Genomic DNA, 21,795 nt, shown 5'->3' with positions numbered 1-21,795 from the left:
TTTGTTAGAAGTATGGAACTCATTGTAAATTTATCATTCATTGTAATACATACATTTGCTGTTCCCACTAGAACAGTTCGTACCCCATATCATTAATGCGAATGTTTTAAATAATCACACATAAAGCATAACATTATGTGGCATGTCATTGGGTTGGGGATTGGTATGGGTGGGGTGTTCCTGTGCTCTTCTCAGCTGCTGAAATCCATGAACTCTAGCCTGTTGACATAATCACACACAAATGAACTCCGTTCTGCTAAGGCAAGAGTTCATACACAAGCAGTTTGCTTGCTCATGTGCAATAATGGGAAGGCCAGTGAACCCAGGCCATAAATTTCTGATGCCTTCTATGGTATATACAGACTTTGCTCAAATAACATGCACAGTTTACTCTTTAAAAATCTACTTTTAAGGGGAAATATTGTAAAACAAATTAATTACTATTAATGTAAAGGACAAAAAATATTCCCGAGTCAAAAAAAACATGCAAAATATGTGTCTTATCTGTTAAGAATAGACAAAGTTGATTTCTAGACCAAGTCCACATTGTCAGAACTGCTCTGAAAACCTTTAAATCCAGGCTTAAGTCCAAAATGTAAAATTGCTGACACTTAACATAGCCCCATGCTTCTTTTTTCTGTGTTCTTCACCTCTTTTTTTCACTTGATCTTTTTTCCTTTTACTTTTCGTTTTTAATTTTGTTGTTTATTTCCAGTATGGTGGCGCAAGTAGCACTGATGCATCACAACTCCTAGTCTATAGGCTTAAAGCTGGCTCACTGTGTGTGGAGTTTGTACGGTCATGCCATGTGCATATGTGTTTCCTTGCATAAATATGTGTTTTCAAGTAAATTTATTACTTTCATCTGCATATGGCATGTGTATATATGAGACTGAATGAGTTTGTGATGTAATCCACATCCCTTACTTCTTTGTTGTAAAGCTGTTCAAGACATTTTTAAAGGTTTTATATAAAATTAAGATTATAATTATTAGAACACTACCTAACATTTTTTTTTTTTATTTTACCACTCATAACACCTTTAACACCTTTCTGCTGACCTATTCATTAAATATCATTGGCAATAAATGACTGTAAATCAAAGCACAAGCAATTTGTAATGATATTGTCTTTCAAGAGAATTCTCTGTGCCTTTTCACTTCAGGTTTGAAACATCGTTGAGGCTTTCCTTTGTTTGTTCAACATCTTTTTAGCACTGCCTTTAAAACTTTCTTGCTTTAGAACATATTGTTATGATACATTAAAATCACATAATTTCAGAGAAATGGCTGTAAGTGGATATATGGCTACAAGTTAACTGAAATGTGCCAGAGAGGCTATGCCATATGTGGGGGATGCTTGCCTTGTGTGGTGCTTGACATAACCAAGACTTGTATTCTGAATTTCATTTATTCGTTTAGCAGATGCTTTTCTCCAAAGCGACTTACATCTCATGGGAAAATGCATTACATCAAGAGAAAGAAAGACTTGGATACAGACATGTGATTCTAAAGCAGAGTTAATTTGTTCCTTTTCATCGTATGAACCAATGTATATCATATGATTGGCTGCATAAAGGTTATCCGTTACTAAACAGTTCTAATTACAAAGTTATTGACCATAAACATACGCTGACATTAACTTTAGAGATCATGGGAGATGCAAAAGAGAAGAATTAAAAATTTTTTCTCGTAAGGCCTTTCTCATGTGAGTTGGGCTTGTTATTCAGATCTGAGGTTACAATTTCCATGTGAATGTAAATGCGAGCTCTCATAATATGAGTGTTTATTATATGAGAGAGGACTGTCGTGTAGTTTAATGGTTCATGTATATAGCAAAGTGAACAATTTGGCTGTTATCTGTTCTTATGAATATATTTACATATTGGTTTATTTGTTTGTGTCTGCACTAATGAGGTCTCCCAGCCATGCTTTATGTGTCAGTGTTGTTAAATAATGCTTCGGGACATAAAGAGCTCAGCAGTTAGCAAATGCTTCTATCAGGTCAGGCCCTTGTTTACACTAGGTAGAAAAGATGAAGATCTGCATGTTTTTTTATTCCTACAATATTGCTCTTGGTCTTGCTTTTTGCTAAGCAAGGCAGGTTAAAGTCAATCAGGTGCCGATGCATGTTTAGTCATCTGCATTGATGGTGCGTTGTTATGTCAGTCCTGCTCAAATTAGCTGTTGTTCATGGAGAGAGAGGGTGGAGAATGCATTTAAATCAAGGCACAAATTAAATGTGAAAAGCAAAGAGGAAGACTTGACAGCCAAAATAGAGAAAGCACTAAAGAAGAAAAAGAATTCTTTGACATTTTTTCTCCATTTCTGACACGTCACCCATTTTCGTAAAGCCCTACGAAGGCCTGATTTTCCTGTTTTCTCAATCCCCAATACAAGCTAAATGCATCATTACTGCTTCTGAGAGTTTACAGTAACAGAAATATTATACATGTTGATGGGTACGATTTACTCAGTCAGTGTTCAAAGCTGTGGAGTCCTGAAGGGATTTTTGGACGTGAATCCATAAAAGGGTATGTAAGTCAGCAGCATGAGCCGTTCAGTGACATCTTTGGCTAAGACGTGTGAATTTTGCCTTTTTAATATTACTCAAGGTGGATGTGACTTTGAAAATAAGGATTTGAGTCATAGTCTAATGTTTGGATACTGAAAATATAGAACTTTTGATGTCTTAATTTGGTTAGCTTTCGCGGTAAATCCAAGCTCAATGCATTTTTTTTTTTTTTTTTTTTTCCATTTTAATATCTTTAAAGTAAAGAGACCTACGGTACCTCAATTAGTCACCTTTGGGTCTCACTGAGGAAACTAATCTCTTTCACCTGGCAGACATTTTTGCTCAAAAATGTGCGCCAGCCAATACAAGATGGACAGCTCTGATTGCCTGAGTGTACCATGACTCAAAGTCTATTTCTAGTGAACAGTCAAAGTGACAGCCATGCTCCTGTACAGTCTGCTATCGGCAGTTGCCCAGTTGCGGTTTCTGTCAGACTGCAGTAGTTGTCATGGACTCATTAGTCACAATCCATAAATTTCTATGTCCACTGTTCATGTAGCAACAGGACAACCATGTAGTTTAGTTTTAATTATTCACACAGATAGCTACTGTATGTGAACAGTTTGGAAACATCAGCCCTTATAATACATCTGAACATCCCTTTTTCTTTCTTTATCTTTCGTATCATTTTGCCTTAATTTCAAGCGTCTGTACTGCTATTCTACTTCATTGTCTGTATGGCCATCCGCCGATTTATACAAACCTTTCTGGGGAATTGTAAAATGCCTTTTTTGCGAACGTAGAGCAGCAATTTCTCATGTTGATTTGGCAAGGTAATCCAGTTAGAGGCATCCTAAGCAGCAGTACCAATAAAATAAACACAATCACCCTCCCTCTCCAAGAAAAACACATACAAATATACGCACACAACCTCATTAATATTTCACTCTCCGCACATCCATCTTTAAGCTGTCGAAACTTACTGGTGTGGGTAGCTAGTTCTATCTAACTGACAAATCCCAAGCCGATCTCAAGGACAGTTGTGCATTTTGCACATTATTTCATGTCAAAAGAAAGACCCTGCATCTACTTCACCCTCAGATATGTCCTCTTAGTCATACTAACTCGCACCATGGAACACCAAGCCCTTGTTATGGACTCAAAGGGCCAGTTCTACCAGTCTTTGTGAAAAGATGAACAGGTAGAGTAACTCAGAAATTATGTTGCAGCCATTTGTAGAATATGGTTTGCATTTAAATATTTTGTGTGCATAAAAGTTAATTATTTTTAAAACATGTTGTACAGAGCTTGTAAATTGAAAAAATGTATAGTAACAGTAGTGTTTTACACAGATCCAAACTGGGTACTGTAGTTATAATAAAGTTATATTGAAAATGTTGGTAATTTTTATATGTCCTGAATTAGCATGGTAAAGTGGGTTAAGGAATGTGGGTAGAAGAATTTTACATTAGATGATGAATGGTTTCTCAACATGTGTACAACAACTATTCTACAAGGCAGCCCTATGGACAGTGGCATCACTAGGGGGGTGCAGGGGGGTGGGGACCGCACCAGGTGACACCAAAATGACTGTGTATAAAATGTTTGTGCAGTGTTTCAGCAGAAATGTATTATTTTTATTAAAAATATCCCTGTAGTTAGTTATAACTAGTGAGTGACAGAGAGTGGGGGGCACGGTGGTGCAGTGGGTTGGACCAGGTCCTACTCTCCAGTGGGTCTGGGGTTCAAGCCCTGCTTGAGGTTCCTTGCAGCGGACTGACGTCCCATCCTGGGTGTGTCCCCTCCCCCTCTGGCCTTACACCCTGTGTTACCGGGTAGGCTCCAGTTCCCTGTGACCCTGTATGGGACAAGTGTGGGTTTCCTCTGGTGCTCTGGTTTCCTCCCACAGTCCAAAGACATGCTGTTCAGGTTCCCCCCGTAGTGTGTGAGTGACTGAGAGAGTGTGTGTGTTCCACTGATGTATGGATGAGTGACCCAGTGTAAGTAGTGTATCTAGCAGTGTAAGTCACTGCGGTGAATAAGGTGTGTGGACTGATAACACTACATAGAGTTCATTGGAAGTTGCTTTGGAGAAAAGCATCTGCTAAATAAATAAATGTAATGTATAAGAACAGAAACATTTTTTGTAATAAAGCCCAGCTGACATGCATCAATATACCTACAAGGATAAAACTCTGTGCTCATTTACTTTTCGAACCTTCCAATGTGCTCCACTCAAGGCTCTTATTATTACCCAATTACACTGACGCTTCGAATCACGTAGTTTTGTCTCCACACGCTACAAGCACGCGCTCTTGTTTTCGTCGCCGTAGCTGTTTTTATAGTCACTGATTTTGCCGCATTTTCTGGTGTTTTAGCTACAATATTGCAGTAATTAGTATTTGTGAACCTATATCAATAACGTTAAAATAAACGTAATTTTGATGTAGTTCTTATACGTTTTTACTTTGAATTCTATTGTTTTTTTCCCAAATTTCCACTTTAATCACATGAAACTATGTAAATGTAAATACATTTTAGGCTGTGTGTATGATATTGTAATTTAAAGCTGTTATTTTAATTTTGCCAGTTGTTTATGCCATTACTATTGCCATTACATTCAAGATATACGGGAATTATGATTTACGAGTAACATTAGTACAAAAAACATTACTAAGGATTCTGGTACTGGAGGAGGTCCGTGAGGAGGGATACACCGTGAGATAATGCACTGGGTGACACCAACCCTAGTGATGCCACTACCTGTGGAATGGGCTTAGGTTCTGAGATTCTCTTCATAAAGATATTCTTCACATTCTTCCCTGTTGGGGAAGAATGACTACATTTTTTACCTTTGCCTTGACCAATTTTAATTGCAGAGTTTCAATGATGGAAAAAGCCAGATTTAAGCAAGTGCTTAAAAACATTAAATCACAATTTGCATTCAAAATACAGACTTTTTATCACTCGGTTTTTTTTGTCACTGTGTAACATTAAGAATGCTGACACCTGATATTACAAAAAAGGTAAAATTCATTTGTAATGAATATGGGGTTCACTCAATTAATCCACTTAAAGTGTTCACAGCTATGAAATTACATAAGACTATGTCTCTGTACTTGTGTATAAATTACCTGTGTGTGATACTATGCATTACTCAGAAGTGTTAATCTGTTTACCACTAACACATAAAAAGATAAAGTGAAAATTATTCATCCATTGTGACAATATGAGACAGTTAAAGTAAGCCACCATGATTTATTCACATGAATTGTCATATAAGTTGTGTGGCCAGTTGTGGAGTAGAGGTTGACACATGACATGAGAGAAAGTTTTCCAACATCAAATAATGTTTTTTATTGGAAACAAAACAAATAAAACATGGGACTGTCACAGCTGTAAAAAATTGTGCTACTTATTTACAGTGAATCGAAGACTTTATTGGATGTTTTTCTAAAACTCATTCTCAATATGCATTTTGAGAATAATTTAGAAATTCAAATAAACTGTCATATTCTTTTGATTAGAATTGTTTTACTTTCTTGCTTTCTTTACTTCTTTTTACTTTGTTACGTTTTACTTGCTGCTTTCCTATTGCTTTGATTAGAATTATTTTATGTATGACCACATTGTTTGAAAGAGTCATTTTCAGTTGTAGCAGTGATTTGCTGTTTCCGTTATGAAAATATTATACGCTCTGCTTCTGTAATCGTCCTTTGCGTGACATATTCTATTTGATACGGTTGCATTTAGGGTGTAAAAAAGGAATATTTAGAATTTTGTACAGCAGAACAGTTTTTTAATAAATCTAGCAAATAAATGTAAGATAGCGCTGCACTTTTGAAATAACATCTGTAGATGCTGACCTTATTGTCAGGTTCGGTTATGATCTTCTCTTTGTTTCAGAAGACAGGAAACTTTTTGTGGGCATGCTCAACAAGCAGCAGTCGGAAGCAGACGTGCGACGCCTTTTTGAGCTTTTTGGCAACATCGAAGAGTGCACCATCCTCAGGGGTCCTGATGGAAACAGCAAAGGCAAGCTTCATTGCTTTGAGACCATCTACAGTTTGTACCTCTTACCACTACTGAGAATATAATGCTTATTTTGGTATGACTTTTAGTTAACTTGTGTCTCTAGTTTTCCACAGGGTAGTGTGTGTATGTGTGCACATGTATTTGTGTCTGCACACTTCAGAAAGCTGTAATCCAATAATGGATGCTTTCTTTCTGTCTCTCAGGCTGTGCTTTTGTGAAATACTCCTCCCATGCTGAGGCCCAGGCAGCCATCAATGCCCTCCATGGAAGTCAGACAATGCCAGTGAGAAGCGTTTACCTCACCTATACATTTACGTTTATTTATTTAGCAGACGCTTTTCTCCAAATCGACTTCCAATGAACTCTACGTAGTGTTATTAGCCCACACCCTTATTCAGAAGAATCAGAATCAGCTTTATTGGCCAAGTATACCTGAGCATACAAGGAATTTGTTTCCAGTTTAAAGCAAAGCTACAGTGCACATTCACACATACAGACTACATAAGCACATACTGAACTAGACATAGACTAATACAAACATGATTACCAATAATGCAGCAGACAAGAGCATAGTATAATGCAGACAGAACACAAAACCATACAGACATGATACAGCTAAATGACCAAGCATAGGAAAAAGTATGCGTTGACCTGTATCATAAAGTGACATTACAGTGCAGTGATTGTCAGTTATTTGGAGAACATATTGCACATGGGTATGATGTTACTCAAAAGAAATAAGAAACATATTGCACATGGATATGATATTGCACAAAAGCTATAAGGAAACATATTGCATATGATATTACACAAAAGATGTAAGAACATACTGCACATGGGTGTAATGCTGAACAGGTAGGGTACAGTAGTAGTAAAAAGTCCAATGAAGATTGAGGTTATAGGAACCTGAACGGCATGTCTGTGGATTGTGGGAGGAAACCAGGGCACTCAGAGGAAACCCACGCAGACTGGGAGTACATGCAAACTCCACACAGATTGAGCAGGGATCGAACCTATTTCTTCTCATACTACCCAGGTGCTGTGAGACATCAGCGCTACTACACACACAGCGCTATGCACACACAGGTACCATGTACCTCTGTAACCAGTTCACACACACAGTTACTCAATGACAGTTACAGCACTGAAACACTGAACACATGTGGTACTAAGAGAGACAGCAGTGGTATACAATGAGAAATCAGTCAGTATTCTACTACACATACACTGATTGATAAAAACACATTTATTTTTAAATTGGTGAAAAAAAACTGAAAGTAGCGTAAGTCTAAAGTAAAGTGTTGGCAGAATGATTTTATCCAAAAATACTTGGTTTGAGTTTTGAGTCTGCTGTGATACAAAGGAGATCGGACCGACCCCAGGTCTAGCGTGCGGGTTGGATCATTTAGATCAGCAGAGTGCCTGGCGAATCGGACACACTCGTACGGCTCTAACTGTGGCTGTGTGTATGTGTGTGTGTGTGTGTGTTTGTATGTATCTGTGCGCCCGTGTGTCCCAGGGAGCCTCCTCCAGCCTGGTGGTCAAGTTCGCCGACACAGATAAAGAGCGCACCATTCGGCGCATGCAGCAGATGGCAGGCCAGATGGGCATCTTCAGCCCCATGGCTCTACAGTTCGGGGCCTACGGAGCCTACGCTCAGGCAGTGAGTGGCCCAACCGTGGCTATTTAAAAATATATTTTATATAAAATTAGCCTAATTATATAAAAATGGGCTCCGTAGGCATGAAAATGAAGAAATGCCTAAACTGGGTTTGGTGAGTTTCGGTACAGGTAGGCTTACATATTCTTGCTGGTCCCTTCACGTGAAAAGTTCAGATGTCAAACATGTTTTCCAGTGTGTCTGGTGCTTTCCAGGACCAGGCTTGGGAACTTCTGCCATGATGATTTGCATGATGTCTGTTTTGGAATTGTCATCATGGCACCTTACTCTGGTTATCGCTTCTGTCTTTGTTCTTAACCCACCCCACCGCTGCAGGTCCAGCAGCAGGCAGCTCTGATGGCATCTGTGGGCCAGGGCGGCTACCTTGGCCCCATGGCATCGTTTGCAGCCACTCAGATGCAGCACATGGGCACTGTCAATGGGCTTCCTGGGCCACCCATGACACCCACCTCAGGCAAGGAGCAGCTTTGCCATGGACCTTAATCTTGAATGGTTAAATTATCAGACACAACTGTTGAAGCAATTCAGTTTGAGTACTCCTCTCAAGAGTCCAACAGCAGGTCCCTCTTGTGTAGAGTGTAGTACCTCCTGAAGTCCCCTCAGACCTTCTGGCAGCTTCTAAGACAACAACTAAACATCTTGCCTAACATTCCTTCTGCTTGTTTCTCTCATTCTCCTGCTTTCTTGGTTGCAATCAGGCGGCAGTACACCTCCAGGCATCCCTGTCCCTGCCGTCACCAGCATTCCTTCTTCCATCAGTATGAACGGCTTCACAGGGCTGCCCCCTCCACAGGCCAATGGCCCAGCCCATGCCGAGGCTGTCTTCACCAACGGGATCCACCCCTACCCAGGTGAGCCTCGGCCACATTCTGCGCCAGAAGGAGACAGGTGACATCGTTGTTCACGCAGAGCCGTGATTGTCCACGTTCATATTCGTACTGCAGAGAATCTGCCCTCTGTGTCGGAAACAGAGCTGCAACATCGTTCACGCAAAAGTGAAAAAACCTCCAGACCGAACCATTTTTAAACCTATTTGATTTTCAGATGTCTCTTAGTTTCGTTTTAGGTTTCCTTTTATTCACAATACAGGTGGTCCCCAATTTACGATGGTTTTGACTTACGATTTTTTCAACCTTACGATGGTGAGCTGGCGATACGCATTCAGTAGAAACCATACTTCGAATTTTGAATTTAGATTTTTTCCCAGGCAAACGATATGCAGTGTGATACTCTTTCGCGATGCTGGGCAACGACAGTAATCTGCATCTCCCAGTCTGTCACGCAGAGGTGGGTATTAGGTGTACCAAATGCATTTTCGACTTCCGATATCTTCTACTTACGATGGGTTTTGCATAACGTAACCCCATCGAAAGTCGGGGACCACCTTTATATAATTTGTTGGCGGAAATAATTATTTTCTTGGGGCAAGACCCTTCTCATTTCCACTTGTTGCACTTCTTAACTTGAGGCAAAGAGAAAGTGCGAGTAAGGGAATGTGGATTAAAGAGGGAGATATACGCAAAGACAGCATTATAATTTAATTCGGATCTTCATGTAAATTTAAGTACTGACTTACACAGCTAGGATGGCCTTTAAATCATTTAACAGCAGTGTCACTGGCTGGCATCTTCAGGGCTGTCAGAGATTTTCGCTCACAGTGATTTCCCTGATCAGGTCTTTTTTACACCATCACAAGATTCTAACTTTTGCAACATGAAAAAGAAGTAGATTCAGTTTAGGAAGTACTACCTTTTTCCTACTGTTTCTGTGCAACATCACTTTTAACTTTTTTGATCCCCAAGTTCAGGTCCTCTCAAGATATTTTTGTTTAAAATCAAATCTTGTTTTGCAATAGAGGCAGTCCCTAGGTTACGAACATTCAACTTACATACAACCCGTGGTTACAAACCATCCCCCCGTACAGCCTACTATATTAAAAATTCAAGTTATATACAATGATTCATAATAACAAACGGGCACTACTTTGCGATGCACAATAAAACATTGCGCGTCTACAGCGGTTCGTTGGTTCGTGAGCCCAAGGTAGGACAAAGACTTCCTTCTTTACAGTCAGACCACATTGCTGTTAACAGTGTCTCATGTGTTACTGTATTCGGCTTTAATTTTTTTGTTTTTATTCTTCTAACCATGGCACTAAAGCGTAAATGTGATGCAAGTGATGGTGATGCATCAAAGAAAAGGAAAACGATCATGACTGAAAGTAAAGTAGAAGTAATAAAGCGATCGGTAAAAGGTGAAACACCAACAATCATTGAAAAAGTGAACATGAAAGTTTCTTTAATTTTTTTATGCCCACACACATTCTCTGTCCTCCTCCTTCTCTCTCTCTGTATTATAAATACTGTAGTAACATTTATTATTATTGTTATCATTATCATTACATAATTACATTGTATTATTATTTTTTCTGTATTATTATGTTAAAGATGTTTTAGTGTATCTGGAAGTGTTTCTTAAATGTTTTTTATGCATAGAAAGGTACACTATATACTAAGACAAGCATTTGACAAATTGACGTTAGATACGAACCATACCGAACTGTTTCGACTTACGTGCAAATCTGACTTAAAGACAGACTTAGGAGCAGAAGTCATTCATAATCCAGGGACTGCCTGTATATCATGATGACTGTATTAGTTTGAAGCTCAGAAGGGCTGGTTTAGCATGTCCTCTTTGTCTTCACAGCTGATGTCAGTGATAGAGTGCGTGGGCACTGCGCGCGTCAGTGCTGTGCACCAGGGAGGAAATGCTTTTCCAATGTCTCACAGTTTTGCAGGGGATCCTTTTTAGAGAGGACTCCCAGAAGGGCCAGGTGGGCGTTAACCAGCGGAGTTGTTTTGGGGTTCAGGGGAGCTGCTACTTCTCCCTCGACGAAGGTACCCCAGCATCCCACACTGACGTCAGGCTGGTGGCTGTAGTGTTTCAGTGGTGTACTCGTGCATGACAGTGCTGTTGTAGTTACGTGTCATACTGTCTTTATAATGTATTGCCAGTTTTGTGATTTTTGAAGCGAGTCTCGTTAAAAACATTAATCCCTTGAAGGCAGAGGTGTCAAAAGAACCTAGACAAAAGCACGTTGTCATTCTGTTTGGAAAAAGAAGAGAGACCTAGTCAAGTTTTGCCTGCTTCTTAACTTTATGCAGACAATTTGCTTTTTACACCTTATTCCACTGTTTAGTCAGTAATGCTCCATATCTAACTGTCCATCCATTATCGATAACAACTTGTTGAATGCAGGGTCACGATGGTCCAGAGCCTATGCTGGAAGTATAGGGTGTAAGGCAGGGCACACCCTATATGGGGTTCCAGTTCATCGCTGGGCAGCTGCACTCACAAACCTACACATACGCACATATCAAGGGCATTTTGGAGTTATACGTTTGCCTGAAACAAAAAGACTTTCGACTGTGGGAAGAAACCAGAGCACCCAGGGGAAACCCACACAGGGAGTAGATGCAAACTCCATCCAGACTGAGCTGGCCTCAAAATCACAGCCCAGCTGAGAGGCAGCAGAACTAGTCAGTCTGTCTCCTGTCCTACACACTAGTGCCAGTAATGAGTTCTTTCACATACAGTAGTGTTATTGAATTGAACTCTATTGAACGGGAGGGTCTTTAATGTCTAATGTTTTACTTTGTTCATTTTTGCAGAGGTATCTTGGCCTGTTGTTACGGCTTATTGAAGTTTTGGTCCAGCGGTTAACTTGTTTGCACTGTTTTTTTGTCGTGTTTCATCCTCATGTTATTATATTAATATGGACCCTCTGTCCTGTATAGCCTTGAGCAAACTATTTAACCAAGAATTGCTCCGGTAAAAATAAACAGTTGTTTAGACGTATCAGTGAGTTGTTTCGCATGAAATATGAGCAATACATTTAAGAAATTGGATTATGTCTTAATTGCATTAATTTAAGTCTTTCCTTAAATCTGTAGCATAATTTTGCAATAAAGTTAGTCAGAAGTAGGGGTCTTTCAGGATTGGAAATAAATGTAAAATATTTGAAGACTCATATTAGATTGGAGTTGACGTCCATCAAACAATACATGTTTTCTAATGCAGTTGTTTCAAATTGGTTTTCAGATAGGGACAGGCTCTGGACTGCTGCAAACCTGCATCAGATAAGCAGTTGCTGATTATGGATGGATGAATCGATGCAAGTGTTACAGAGTATTTTTATTCATTAATTTCTTTATTATTATTATTATTATTATTATTATTATTATTATTAGTGTAGTTGAGGCTATTACAAAACCTAAACTGCAAATAAATTGAGCGACATCTGTATTATGCATATTGTATTGATAATGGCTTTCTGGTAAACATTGCATTGGAGTTACAAACTAATTGAGTTACAAACAGACTTTTGGTCCCACATCTCATACTATATACTAAAGCAATAGTATATTTCATTTATTTGCAGGAAAGGAAAAAACACTGGGGTGAAGCAGTATCTCTACACCTGTCCGTCTTAAGAATGCAAGGGCATGACATGTTCCGTTCTAAACTGATGCGTTTTAAAATGAATTTAATCCACTGAACAACAGGATTTATTTATTTTCACATTTTATTGTTTCCCAATACACTGTGAAGGTATAAACTTTTATTCCTGCTGGTAAATTCACACCTTTGAATTGAGACCAGTGGAAAGAAAAGGAAACATTTGGCTTTGTGTGTTTTGTGTGTTACTTCTGTTCATCTGAGACACTTTCCGCAGACCTCCTGTGGAGATTCGCCCTCAGGCTATGGGTTTGGGAAGGAAAACAGAGAGGCATTTTCTGCAGACATGCCTTGTGTCGCTCTGACTCATTCTCTTTCTCATCTGTTTGCAGCACCTTCATCTTCACTTTCTCTTTTTTTCACTCTTTCTCTGTGTGTTACAGCGTCGCAGAGTCCCACAACAGCAGACCCCCTACAGCAAGCGTATGCTGGAGTCCAGCAATACGCAGGTCAGTCACCGCATGTTCACATTACATTTATTTATTTAGCAGGCACTTTTCTCCAAAGCAACTTCCAATGAACTCTATGTAGTGTTATCAGCCCACACACCTTATTCACCGCGGTGACTTACACTGCTAGATACACTACTTACAATGGGTCACTCATCCATACATCAGTGGAACACACATACTCTCTCTGTCACTCACATACTATGGGGAACCTCAACAGCATGTCTTTGGAGTGTGGGAGGAAACCAGAGCACCCAGAGGAAACCCACACAGACATGGGGAGAACATGCAAACTCCACACAGACTGAGTGGGGATCAAGCCCACATCCTCTTGCACCACCCAGGTGCTGTGAGACAGCAGTGCTACTCACTGTGCCGCCGTACCACCCATGTTTCTGTATATCAGTGCAACCCCTTTTTATACCTCACTGCTTAGCATGCGTGGCTCTTTCAAAGAAAAACATCTCACTTTATCACTGTTATGTGTGTTTATGGGTATTGGGATAAGTGTGGAAAAATGTTTCTTTTCCATGTGCAGTGGTTCAGTTATTATGGTTGTTGCTGTTATGGTTGTTACAGCTTAGCTGATGGCTTCAACCAAAGTGATTTTCTGCAATAGAGATGGATTCAGTTTTAGTACCTTGTTGAAGGGTACTGGCTCCATTGTGGTGGAACGACCTCCCCCTCTCACTCAGAACTGCTGAATCTCTGTCCACATTTACAAAGGGTCTTAAAACTCTCTTCTTCCAGACTCACTTCGCCCATGATCTCTTAAGTTCATGTAAGGTGTAAATGTTCATGCACTATAACTTTAAGATGATGTCCAGATAAACCTTTACTCAACTTCTCCTGTAATGTAATGTAAATGTTTATATGTATTTCAAAAATATATATATTACTAGGAAGGTTATTAGGAATCATGGATATTCGGATAAAGTTTCATGCAGCTACTCGTGTGATGAACATCGGTTCATATGGTGGAAAGAAACAAAGTAATTGTATTTAAGAATCATGCATATGCATCTAAGTGTCTCTTCCTGCTAATGTAATGAATACATTGTATTTTCTATGTCGCTTTGAAGAAAAGCGTCTGCTAAATTAATGAATGTAAATGTACTGCAGCAGGATGCCTTGTTGCTACTTGCCTGTGCTTTTGTGGGAGATCCATTGAATGTGTGTAAAATGCTGCTTGTACGTGTGTGTCTCAGCAGCCTACCCTGCAGCATATGGACAGATCAGTCAGGCCTTTCCCCAAGCTCCCCTGCTCCTTACCCAGCAGCAGAGAGAAGGCAAGTACATACATACACTTTTGCAAGCCTACACACTCTCGCACATACCCAAAAACAGGCATGCAAACACACACAAGTTACAAACCTGCATCAGATAAGCAGTTACTGTTCATGGATGGATGAGTCGATGCAGGTGTTCTACAGTATTTTATTACCATTATCACACACACACACACACACGCACGCGCACACACACACACACACACACACACACACACACACACACACACACACACACTGAAACCACTTGTCCCGAGCAGGGTCGCGGCAAACCGGAACCTAACCTGGCAACACAGGGCACAAGGCTGGAGGGGGAGGGGACACACCCCAGATGGGACGCCAGTCCGTCACAAGGCACCCCAAGCGGGACTCGAACCAGACCTGCCAGAGAGCAGGACCTGGCCAAGCCCGCTGCACCACTGTACCCCAACTATTATTATTATTATTATTATTATTATTATTATTATTATATAATTCAAGTATATACACTATATATGCATATACTACATATATATAGTCTTCATCCCTTGTTTTATCTCTCTTTCTCTATTTCTTTCTATTATATAATTCAAGTATATATACTATATATGCATATACTGTATAGTGTATATACTTGTATTATATGAGTAAATATAATACAAGCATACAAGTATACAAGTAATACAAGTATACATATACAAGTGTGTGTTTGCGTGCCTCTTTTTGGGTATGTGCGAGAGTGTGTGTGTGCCTACCTACCACAAGTACCTCCTGTTTTATAATCCCCTTTTCTTGTCTTAACGTGATGCTCTCAAATGCTTGTGAATTCTGCATATTTCTATGAACTCTGTATAACTTTTCTTTCTTTTCCCTGTCCTCTGGTGCCTCTCTCCTCTTCTCTCCTCTCCTATCCTCTCCACTTTTCTTCATCCCTTGTTTTATCTCTCTTTCTCTATTTCTGTCCATCTCCTTCCAGGCCCAGAGGGGTGTAACCTGTTTATCTACCACCTCCCTCAGGAGTTTGGGGACGGCGAACTCACGCAGATGTTCCTGCCTTTCGGTAATGTCATCTCCGCCAAAGTGTTTGTGGATCGGGCGACAAACCAAAGTAAATGCTTTGGTGGGTAAAAACCATAAAACCATCACAACTTATTTTTTCACCATTAATTGTGTCACTTCATTTCATACGTCATCCTGACAGAAAGACAAAATGTGAGGATGGAAAAAGAGGGAGATTCCTAGTCGCGCAAAAAATGCCAAGTTGAGCGTGGGGACAGTGGGAAAAGGGTTGCGGTGAAGTGTACTTGAGCCTGGCAGAAAATTTTTGCAACAACCGAAACTGTAGCTCTATTTGTATGACAAAGCACCGGAAACTCTTGTGTTTGGCTAGTTTGACAGACTACTCTACTGAATAGCTTATACAGACACCCCTCTATTTACATAAATTTGACTTGCATAAATCCGGATTTACGTAAAAAAAAAAAAATCCCAGCATACACATTATTTACGGATAACGCTTTTATTTTACGCAAAACATCTGAAATACGTTAAGCGCAATTCGGCGTAACCAGACAAGGCAGGAAGCTGCATCTTCCCAGTTCCTGCGTGTTTTAAGCTGTGAACGCATCTCCTCTCCTCAGCGTAGTGCTTTTTTGGCATATTTTTGACCTTTTTTCATTATTCACACTGCTTGGTGGTAAACGTACACTTGAAAGAAAAATGAGAACCATCTCGCAAGCGTACAGCAATCGATTTGGAGATGAAATTGAAAATAATAAGGAAGCATCAAGGTGGACAAAGATTAGTCTATAGCACGGGAGCCAGGTTTGGCCATATCGACTGTGAATACGATAGTGAAGGGTGCTAGAATCTGACATACGTAACTTCTGACTTACGTAACGGGTCTATTTGCGTAAGTCGAGGGGTGTCTGTACTTTGTTCCATATAGCCAATATTAATCTCATTTTTTGCCGCTCTGTAGATTATTTTAAATCATCAATTGTTTCTCCACTGTGCCGCTCACTTCTGTCATGACTGTTTTTTGTCGTTTCTTCCATGTAATGACTCTCAGACCAGACCAGTGCAGCACTCATTCTCCTGCCTCTAACCCAAACTCTACCCCTCCTGTCCTGGCCGACCTGTCCTTCTCCATGCCCCTCCTGCTGCAACCTCTCCCCTGCAGGCTTTGTGAGTTTTGACAACCCTGCCAGTGCACAGGCAGCCATTCAGTCCACAAACGGCCTCCAGATCGGCATTAAGAGGCTAAAGGTGCAGCTGAAGAGACCAAAGGATGCAAACCGGCCCTACTAGCCAGCCACATTTACAGCCTGTTCTACAGCGCAGTGTGAACAGGTGAGGCCCTGAGACTAGAACTACTCACATAAGGGCAGCTGGTGCATAGCTCTTCAAGTTCCTGCCTTGCATTTCATGGACCAAGGTATTTATCCTAAATTGTACTACTAAGAATGACCAAGCTTTAATGGGATAAATCACTGCAAGTCATATTAGGGAGAAGTATCAACTAAATGAATGAACGATTAGTTGTTTCCTCAGTCTGACTAGACAACAAACAGATTTATTTTTAATATATTAATGTACAGATGCTCCTCAACTTACGATGGTTTGACTTATGATTTTTCGAAGTTAAGATGGTACGATAGCGGTACGCATTTGGTAGAATGCAGACTTCGAATTCTGAATTTGGATCTGTTCCCATGCTTGAGATATGCGGTACGATACTCTGTCCTGATGCTGGGTGGTGGCAGCGAGCCGCAGCATCCACTCAACCATGCTCGCAGTCTCTGTAGCGATCACACCAATGAGCGTAAACAACCGCAAGTGTAAAGGACCGATACTGTGTTGAAAGCATTTTTTTATTTTGTGTTTTCACATCCCATCATGTCTACTAAATGCCCATGTGTGTCTCCTGCTTAAATTTGCCCAGCTGTAGGCTATGGTAAGTGTTTTGAGCATTTTTAGGGTAGAATAGGCTATGATGTTCGGTAGGTGCGGTACTGTATTTTTTCCACTTAGGATTTTTCCACTTAAGATGGGTTTATCGGAATGTAACTCCATTGTTAGTCGAGGAGCATCTGTATTATGAATAAATTAATATATGATTGGGGGGGCGCAGTGGCGCAGTGGGTTGGGCCAGGTCCTGCTCTCTGGTGGGTCTAGGGTCCAAGTCCTGCTTGGGGTGCCTTGCGATGGACTGGTGTCCTGTCCTGGGTGTGTTCCCTCCCCCTCCGGCCTTACGCCCTGAGTTGCCGGGTTAGGTTCCGGCTCCCCGCGACCCCATATGGGACAAGTGGTTCAGACAATGTGTGTGTGTAATATATGATTAATTTATCAATAACTTATTATTATTATTATTATTATTATTTGCCATGATTGTCTTGCAGGTATTGGAATGCACGCAGATGATGTGAAACACAACAAAATGCTGCTGGTAATGCTCTCTATCGGGGCAAAAATGAACATATGAAGACGAAATATGGAGATGGCGTGCATCTGGGCCTCCTGGCTGGACTTCAGTGAGCAGGAAATCGAAGGAGAGAGCAGTCCTGTTTCTTGGCGGTGCCATCGATCTGTTTCCCCAGCTCCTCCGCTGTTGAAGCCTCTGTTAGGCACTGTCACAGAAGACTTCACCAATACCAAAAAACTGGCCGGTGCGCAGTGGGCCGAACAAGAAAAGCATCACCATCAGACTCAAATCAGAAAGAGAGCCTTTTGGAGAGCCTTGACAAAGCAAACATCCTCTCATGTCTGGAAAAATAATACCGTGGAGAAAACATTATAGAAGATACTCGAGGTCATAATTGTAGATGAGTCGAAGTGAGTGTGCTGATATAAACCCCGATTTTGGATACTCATCTTCACTTGGAGTGCCTCTCCATTTCCTGGGGATGCCATTGCACAGCAACATCCAGAGTAAAATCTCCATGGAGTATTTATTACCTGTCATTCCTTATCAGTTTTTAGGGACCAAAGGACTAATGTTTTTTTATCGCCTAAAGATTTCTGCTGTAACTTGGACCCTTAAATCTCTTCCTGTTTGAAATACAGTCTGAATTACATTTAAAAAGACAAAACCTGTAAATGTACTATATATAGCTTGCATTTTGGAAAAAAGAAAAAAAAAAAAACTGCAGCGGTTTCTGCTTTGATACTCGGTTGTGGGTAAGATCTCCCCAGAGGGACACATGCTGCGCTGGTTAACAATTGCTACTGAGCTCACATCAAGGTGTATCTTTTCCTTTCTATTTCCTACCTTTCTGGGGTTATGCAGTGCAGGCTGTGAAATTCAGCTTAACGACCTTACATTTAATAGCTTGACACTCGAAAATAATAAAAAAAAAAATATTCTGAGTACAAGTATGTAAACAAAATACCTTGTATGCGTGTACAGTAATACATGAAAATATCTATACATGAATATGTATAAAAATGGATACCTAAAAATGTATCTGTGTATACACAAATAAATACACACCGATGTATTTATAGGCACATATTTTAACTAAGCGTGTGAGTGTATATAAAGCTGCTGTTGAACCTAATATGTATAAACACTTTTTTAATGTTTTATCTGGGATTTTGAACAGTGCTCTGCTAAGCTGATCAGACTAAAGTGATACACAGGCAGCTCCCAAAATGTAAGCATTCCATTCTTCAGTAATAATATATACATATATATATTAACTTAACTTTTGTGCGTTAATGTGATGTGTAATGTGAAACAGCATTAAAACTTCAAAAAAGATTTTTTTTTCATCAAGGAGCAGGGGATCCCTCCTTTACCCTATTAAGATCTACACACCAAGTATTCTCTATAATATATGTACCCTGATTTACACATACACAGAGCACAAAGTGGATTTGGGACAATACACACAGAGCACTGAAACCAGCTGTTCCTTAGAGGCTACTTTTCAGTGTTTCTCTGAAAAAAGAGCATTGTTCGGGAAACCGAGCATTTACCGTTATGTAAAGTTCTAAATTACAGTGTAAATTTGTAAGACGTTCAATGATCCAAAAATAAGTTCAATATTTTGTATTCACATTCACAACTGTCGGATCTCTTTCTGTTTAATTTTAAAAGAATATGTTACATTATATCCCAATGCACAATTGAAATACAGGGGCACGCTACAAGTTTTCCGCAGCATTACAAATATTCTGACTGCAACAGCAAACTTAGCGGCTTTCGGATTTCCAGTGTCCGGCTCACTGTACCCTCCCGTCGGCCTCGGAGGCCGTGTTGCTGCTTTGTGCTTGCGTTGGGAAGAAATGCGTTCTTTTTATGTGTTCTGGTGCGGGATCCGCTACAAAAAAATAATTTTATCCCGTTGAATCTGTGAGCATGTTTTGCTCAGTCTCAATCAGGACTGTAGTTGTACTTTAAAGAAAATGGACAGTGCAAATGAAAGGCAGTGTGAAAACCTCAGCTGAGAAGTTATAATGAGAACATCACTGAAGAAACTGAATTTACTTCTCAGCAGAAGCTGATGTAAGTTTCTGTGGGGCAAAAAATTATATTTTTATTCACAAAACCTATAAGTAACTACTGTTGAAGTCTACCCAGCAGTGCGGCAGCACTATATAGCTGTAGCTATATATACGTGGTTCCCCTGCTTGCGATGGGGTCACATTTTGCAAAACCCATCATGAGTCGAAAATATCATAAGTCGAACATGCATTTAGTACATCTAACCGTACATGAAGTATAGTTTCTACTGAATGTCTATCGCCAGCTCCCCATCGTAAAGTCGAAAAAATCGGAAGCTGAACCATCGTAAATTGGGGAGCACCTGTATATAGCTATATTCGGAGAAGGATCTTGCCCAGTAACTGCTGGCTCAGAGTTTATAGTCAAGTCTTGCCGAGATGGTTCTCATTTCGTCCGTGATGTCAAGTGATGTTGTTTCTGTTGTTGGTACACGTCTGTGATTAGACACGGTTTCCATTTACCTGTGAGCAGCAGCGCATTGTGCCGGCTGCTCCCTTCTTTAACCTTTCGTTCCTGTTTTTTCAGTAAACAACTTGTGATTGAAAAGTTAAAAAAAAAAAAACAAAGGATAATTTGCATTCTGGTTGTGCCACTGGCACAAGGCAGTGCTTCCATCTGACACGGCGTGGATCGTTAATCTGCCATGTATTAATTACAGCCCATTTCAGTGACTTGATGAATACCAGTGTAGGGATGCACCTGGATCTGAATCTGCATCTCTTTGGCATGAAATCAAGGCCTTAACTAACTTTGACTCACTTGCTGGTCCACTGATGTAAATAAATTTTATTCCTAACTTATCGATCAATAATCAATACTGAACTGTTTAAAGGTAGCCATCCAAATACTCTGTACATTGTGTATTAGCAGCATTAATAATTGTTTAAATAGCTGAGAGAGAGAAGTGGATTTCTTGGATGTGGTAGAGCCGAGGTGTTTTGTGTGTGACGGGTCTCTCGCTCTCGCTGTCCCTCACTGCTCCTGCCCCGGCTCTTCACGCCGCCCGGTGCGCTGCTCCTGTTCTCCTCTGTACTGTCTGAATGATGTGAGCTTCCTCAGCTTTTCCTCGAATAAAGCACAGTCTTCGGTCATGCCAGCCCTCCGTTTGCCTCTCCTCTTTTTCCTGATCATTTCTTTCACTTACATGTTTAGTTCTAGCTTTATGTATTACTCTGCTCATGTTTTTGTGCGCTTGCAGCTTATTTTTGTGAACTTAATATTGCATTTAAAAATTAATATAATATACAATAAGAGAGGGCGTGGTGGTGCGGCAGCGTGGCGGGTTTGGCCGGGTCCTGCTCTCCAGTGGGTCTGAGGTTCGAGTCCCACTTGGGGTGCCCTGCGACGGACTGGCATCCTGTCCTGGGTGTGTCTCCTCCTCCTCCACCCTTATGCCCTGTGTTGCCAGGTTGGGCTCTGGTTCGCCGTGACCCCACTTGGGATGAGTGGTTTCAGACAATGTGTGTGTGTGTATAATATACAATATTTATTTAATTTATAATATAATAATTTATCAGAGGAAAAGCTTTCAGTTTTACATGAAGGTCCTTGGAACTTAAAAGAATTAGCTGGAGAGACACCTAAATCCACACAAATTTAATATAAAGACTATGTGCAGCTACAGCTCTGAACTAATTGTTACTTGGGTTCTCATTATTCTAGTTCCTCAGCTCACATATTACAGGTTAATCATTTCCATATTTGACAAGACCTTCTCAAAGAAAATGAAAAGAAATAAGAAACAAACATCCAAAGCAGAATAAACATCATTTTATTGATGCTTTTCTCTAAAATGACCTACAACCTTAAGATTGCAATTAT

At 40.3% G+C, this 21,795-nt stretch overlaps 1 protein-coding gene across 6 annotated transcripts in view; it reads left to right on the top strand.

The window, feature by feature from the left end:
- The window catches only part of celf4 (CUGBP, Elav-like family member 4), a 53,306-nt gene extending 32,770 nt beyond the window's left edge, over window positions 1-20,536 (top strand). Inside the window, exons 4-14 of one of the 6 annotated variants that reach the window (XM_018760077.2) lie at window positions 6,421-6,549; window positions 6,753-6,832; window positions 8,069-8,212; window positions 8,546-8,684; window positions 8,929-9,081; window positions 11,020-11,127; window positions 13,132-13,197; window positions 14,406-14,486; window positions 15,442-15,585; window positions 16,648-16,817; window positions 17,867-20,536. In XM_018760077.2, coding sequence (XP_018615593.1) covers window positions 6,421-6,549; window positions 6,753-6,832; window positions 8,069-8,212; window positions 8,546-8,684; window positions 8,929-9,081; window positions 11,020-11,127; window positions 13,132-13,197; window positions 14,406-14,486; window positions 15,442-15,585; window positions 16,648-16,775 — 1,172 coding nt within the window. In that variant the 3' untranslated portion in view covers window positions 16,776-16,817; window positions 17,867-20,536. The remainder of the gene's footprint in view (window positions 1-6,420; window positions 6,550-6,752; window positions 6,833-8,068; window positions 8,213-8,545; window positions 8,685-8,928; window positions 9,082-11,019; window positions 11,128-13,131; window positions 13,198-14,405; window positions 14,487-15,441; window positions 15,586-16,647; window positions 16,818-17,866) is intronic. The other 5 variants (XM_029259427.1, XM_018760074.2, XM_018760075.2 and 2 more) reach the window with 5 other exon arrangements.
- The last annotated feature ends 1,259 nt before the right edge of the window (window positions 20,537-21,795 follow it).

Source organism: Scleropages formosus, chromosome 17 (assembly GCF_900964775.1).
Source record: "Scleropages formosus chromosome 17, fSclFor1.1, whole genome shotgun sequence".
Classification (NCBI taxonomy): Eukaryota; Metazoa; Chordata; class Actinopteri; order Osteoglossiformes; family Osteoglossidae; genus Scleropages; species Scleropages formosus.
This window is presented reverse-complemented; position numbering and strand designations above follow the sequence as displayed.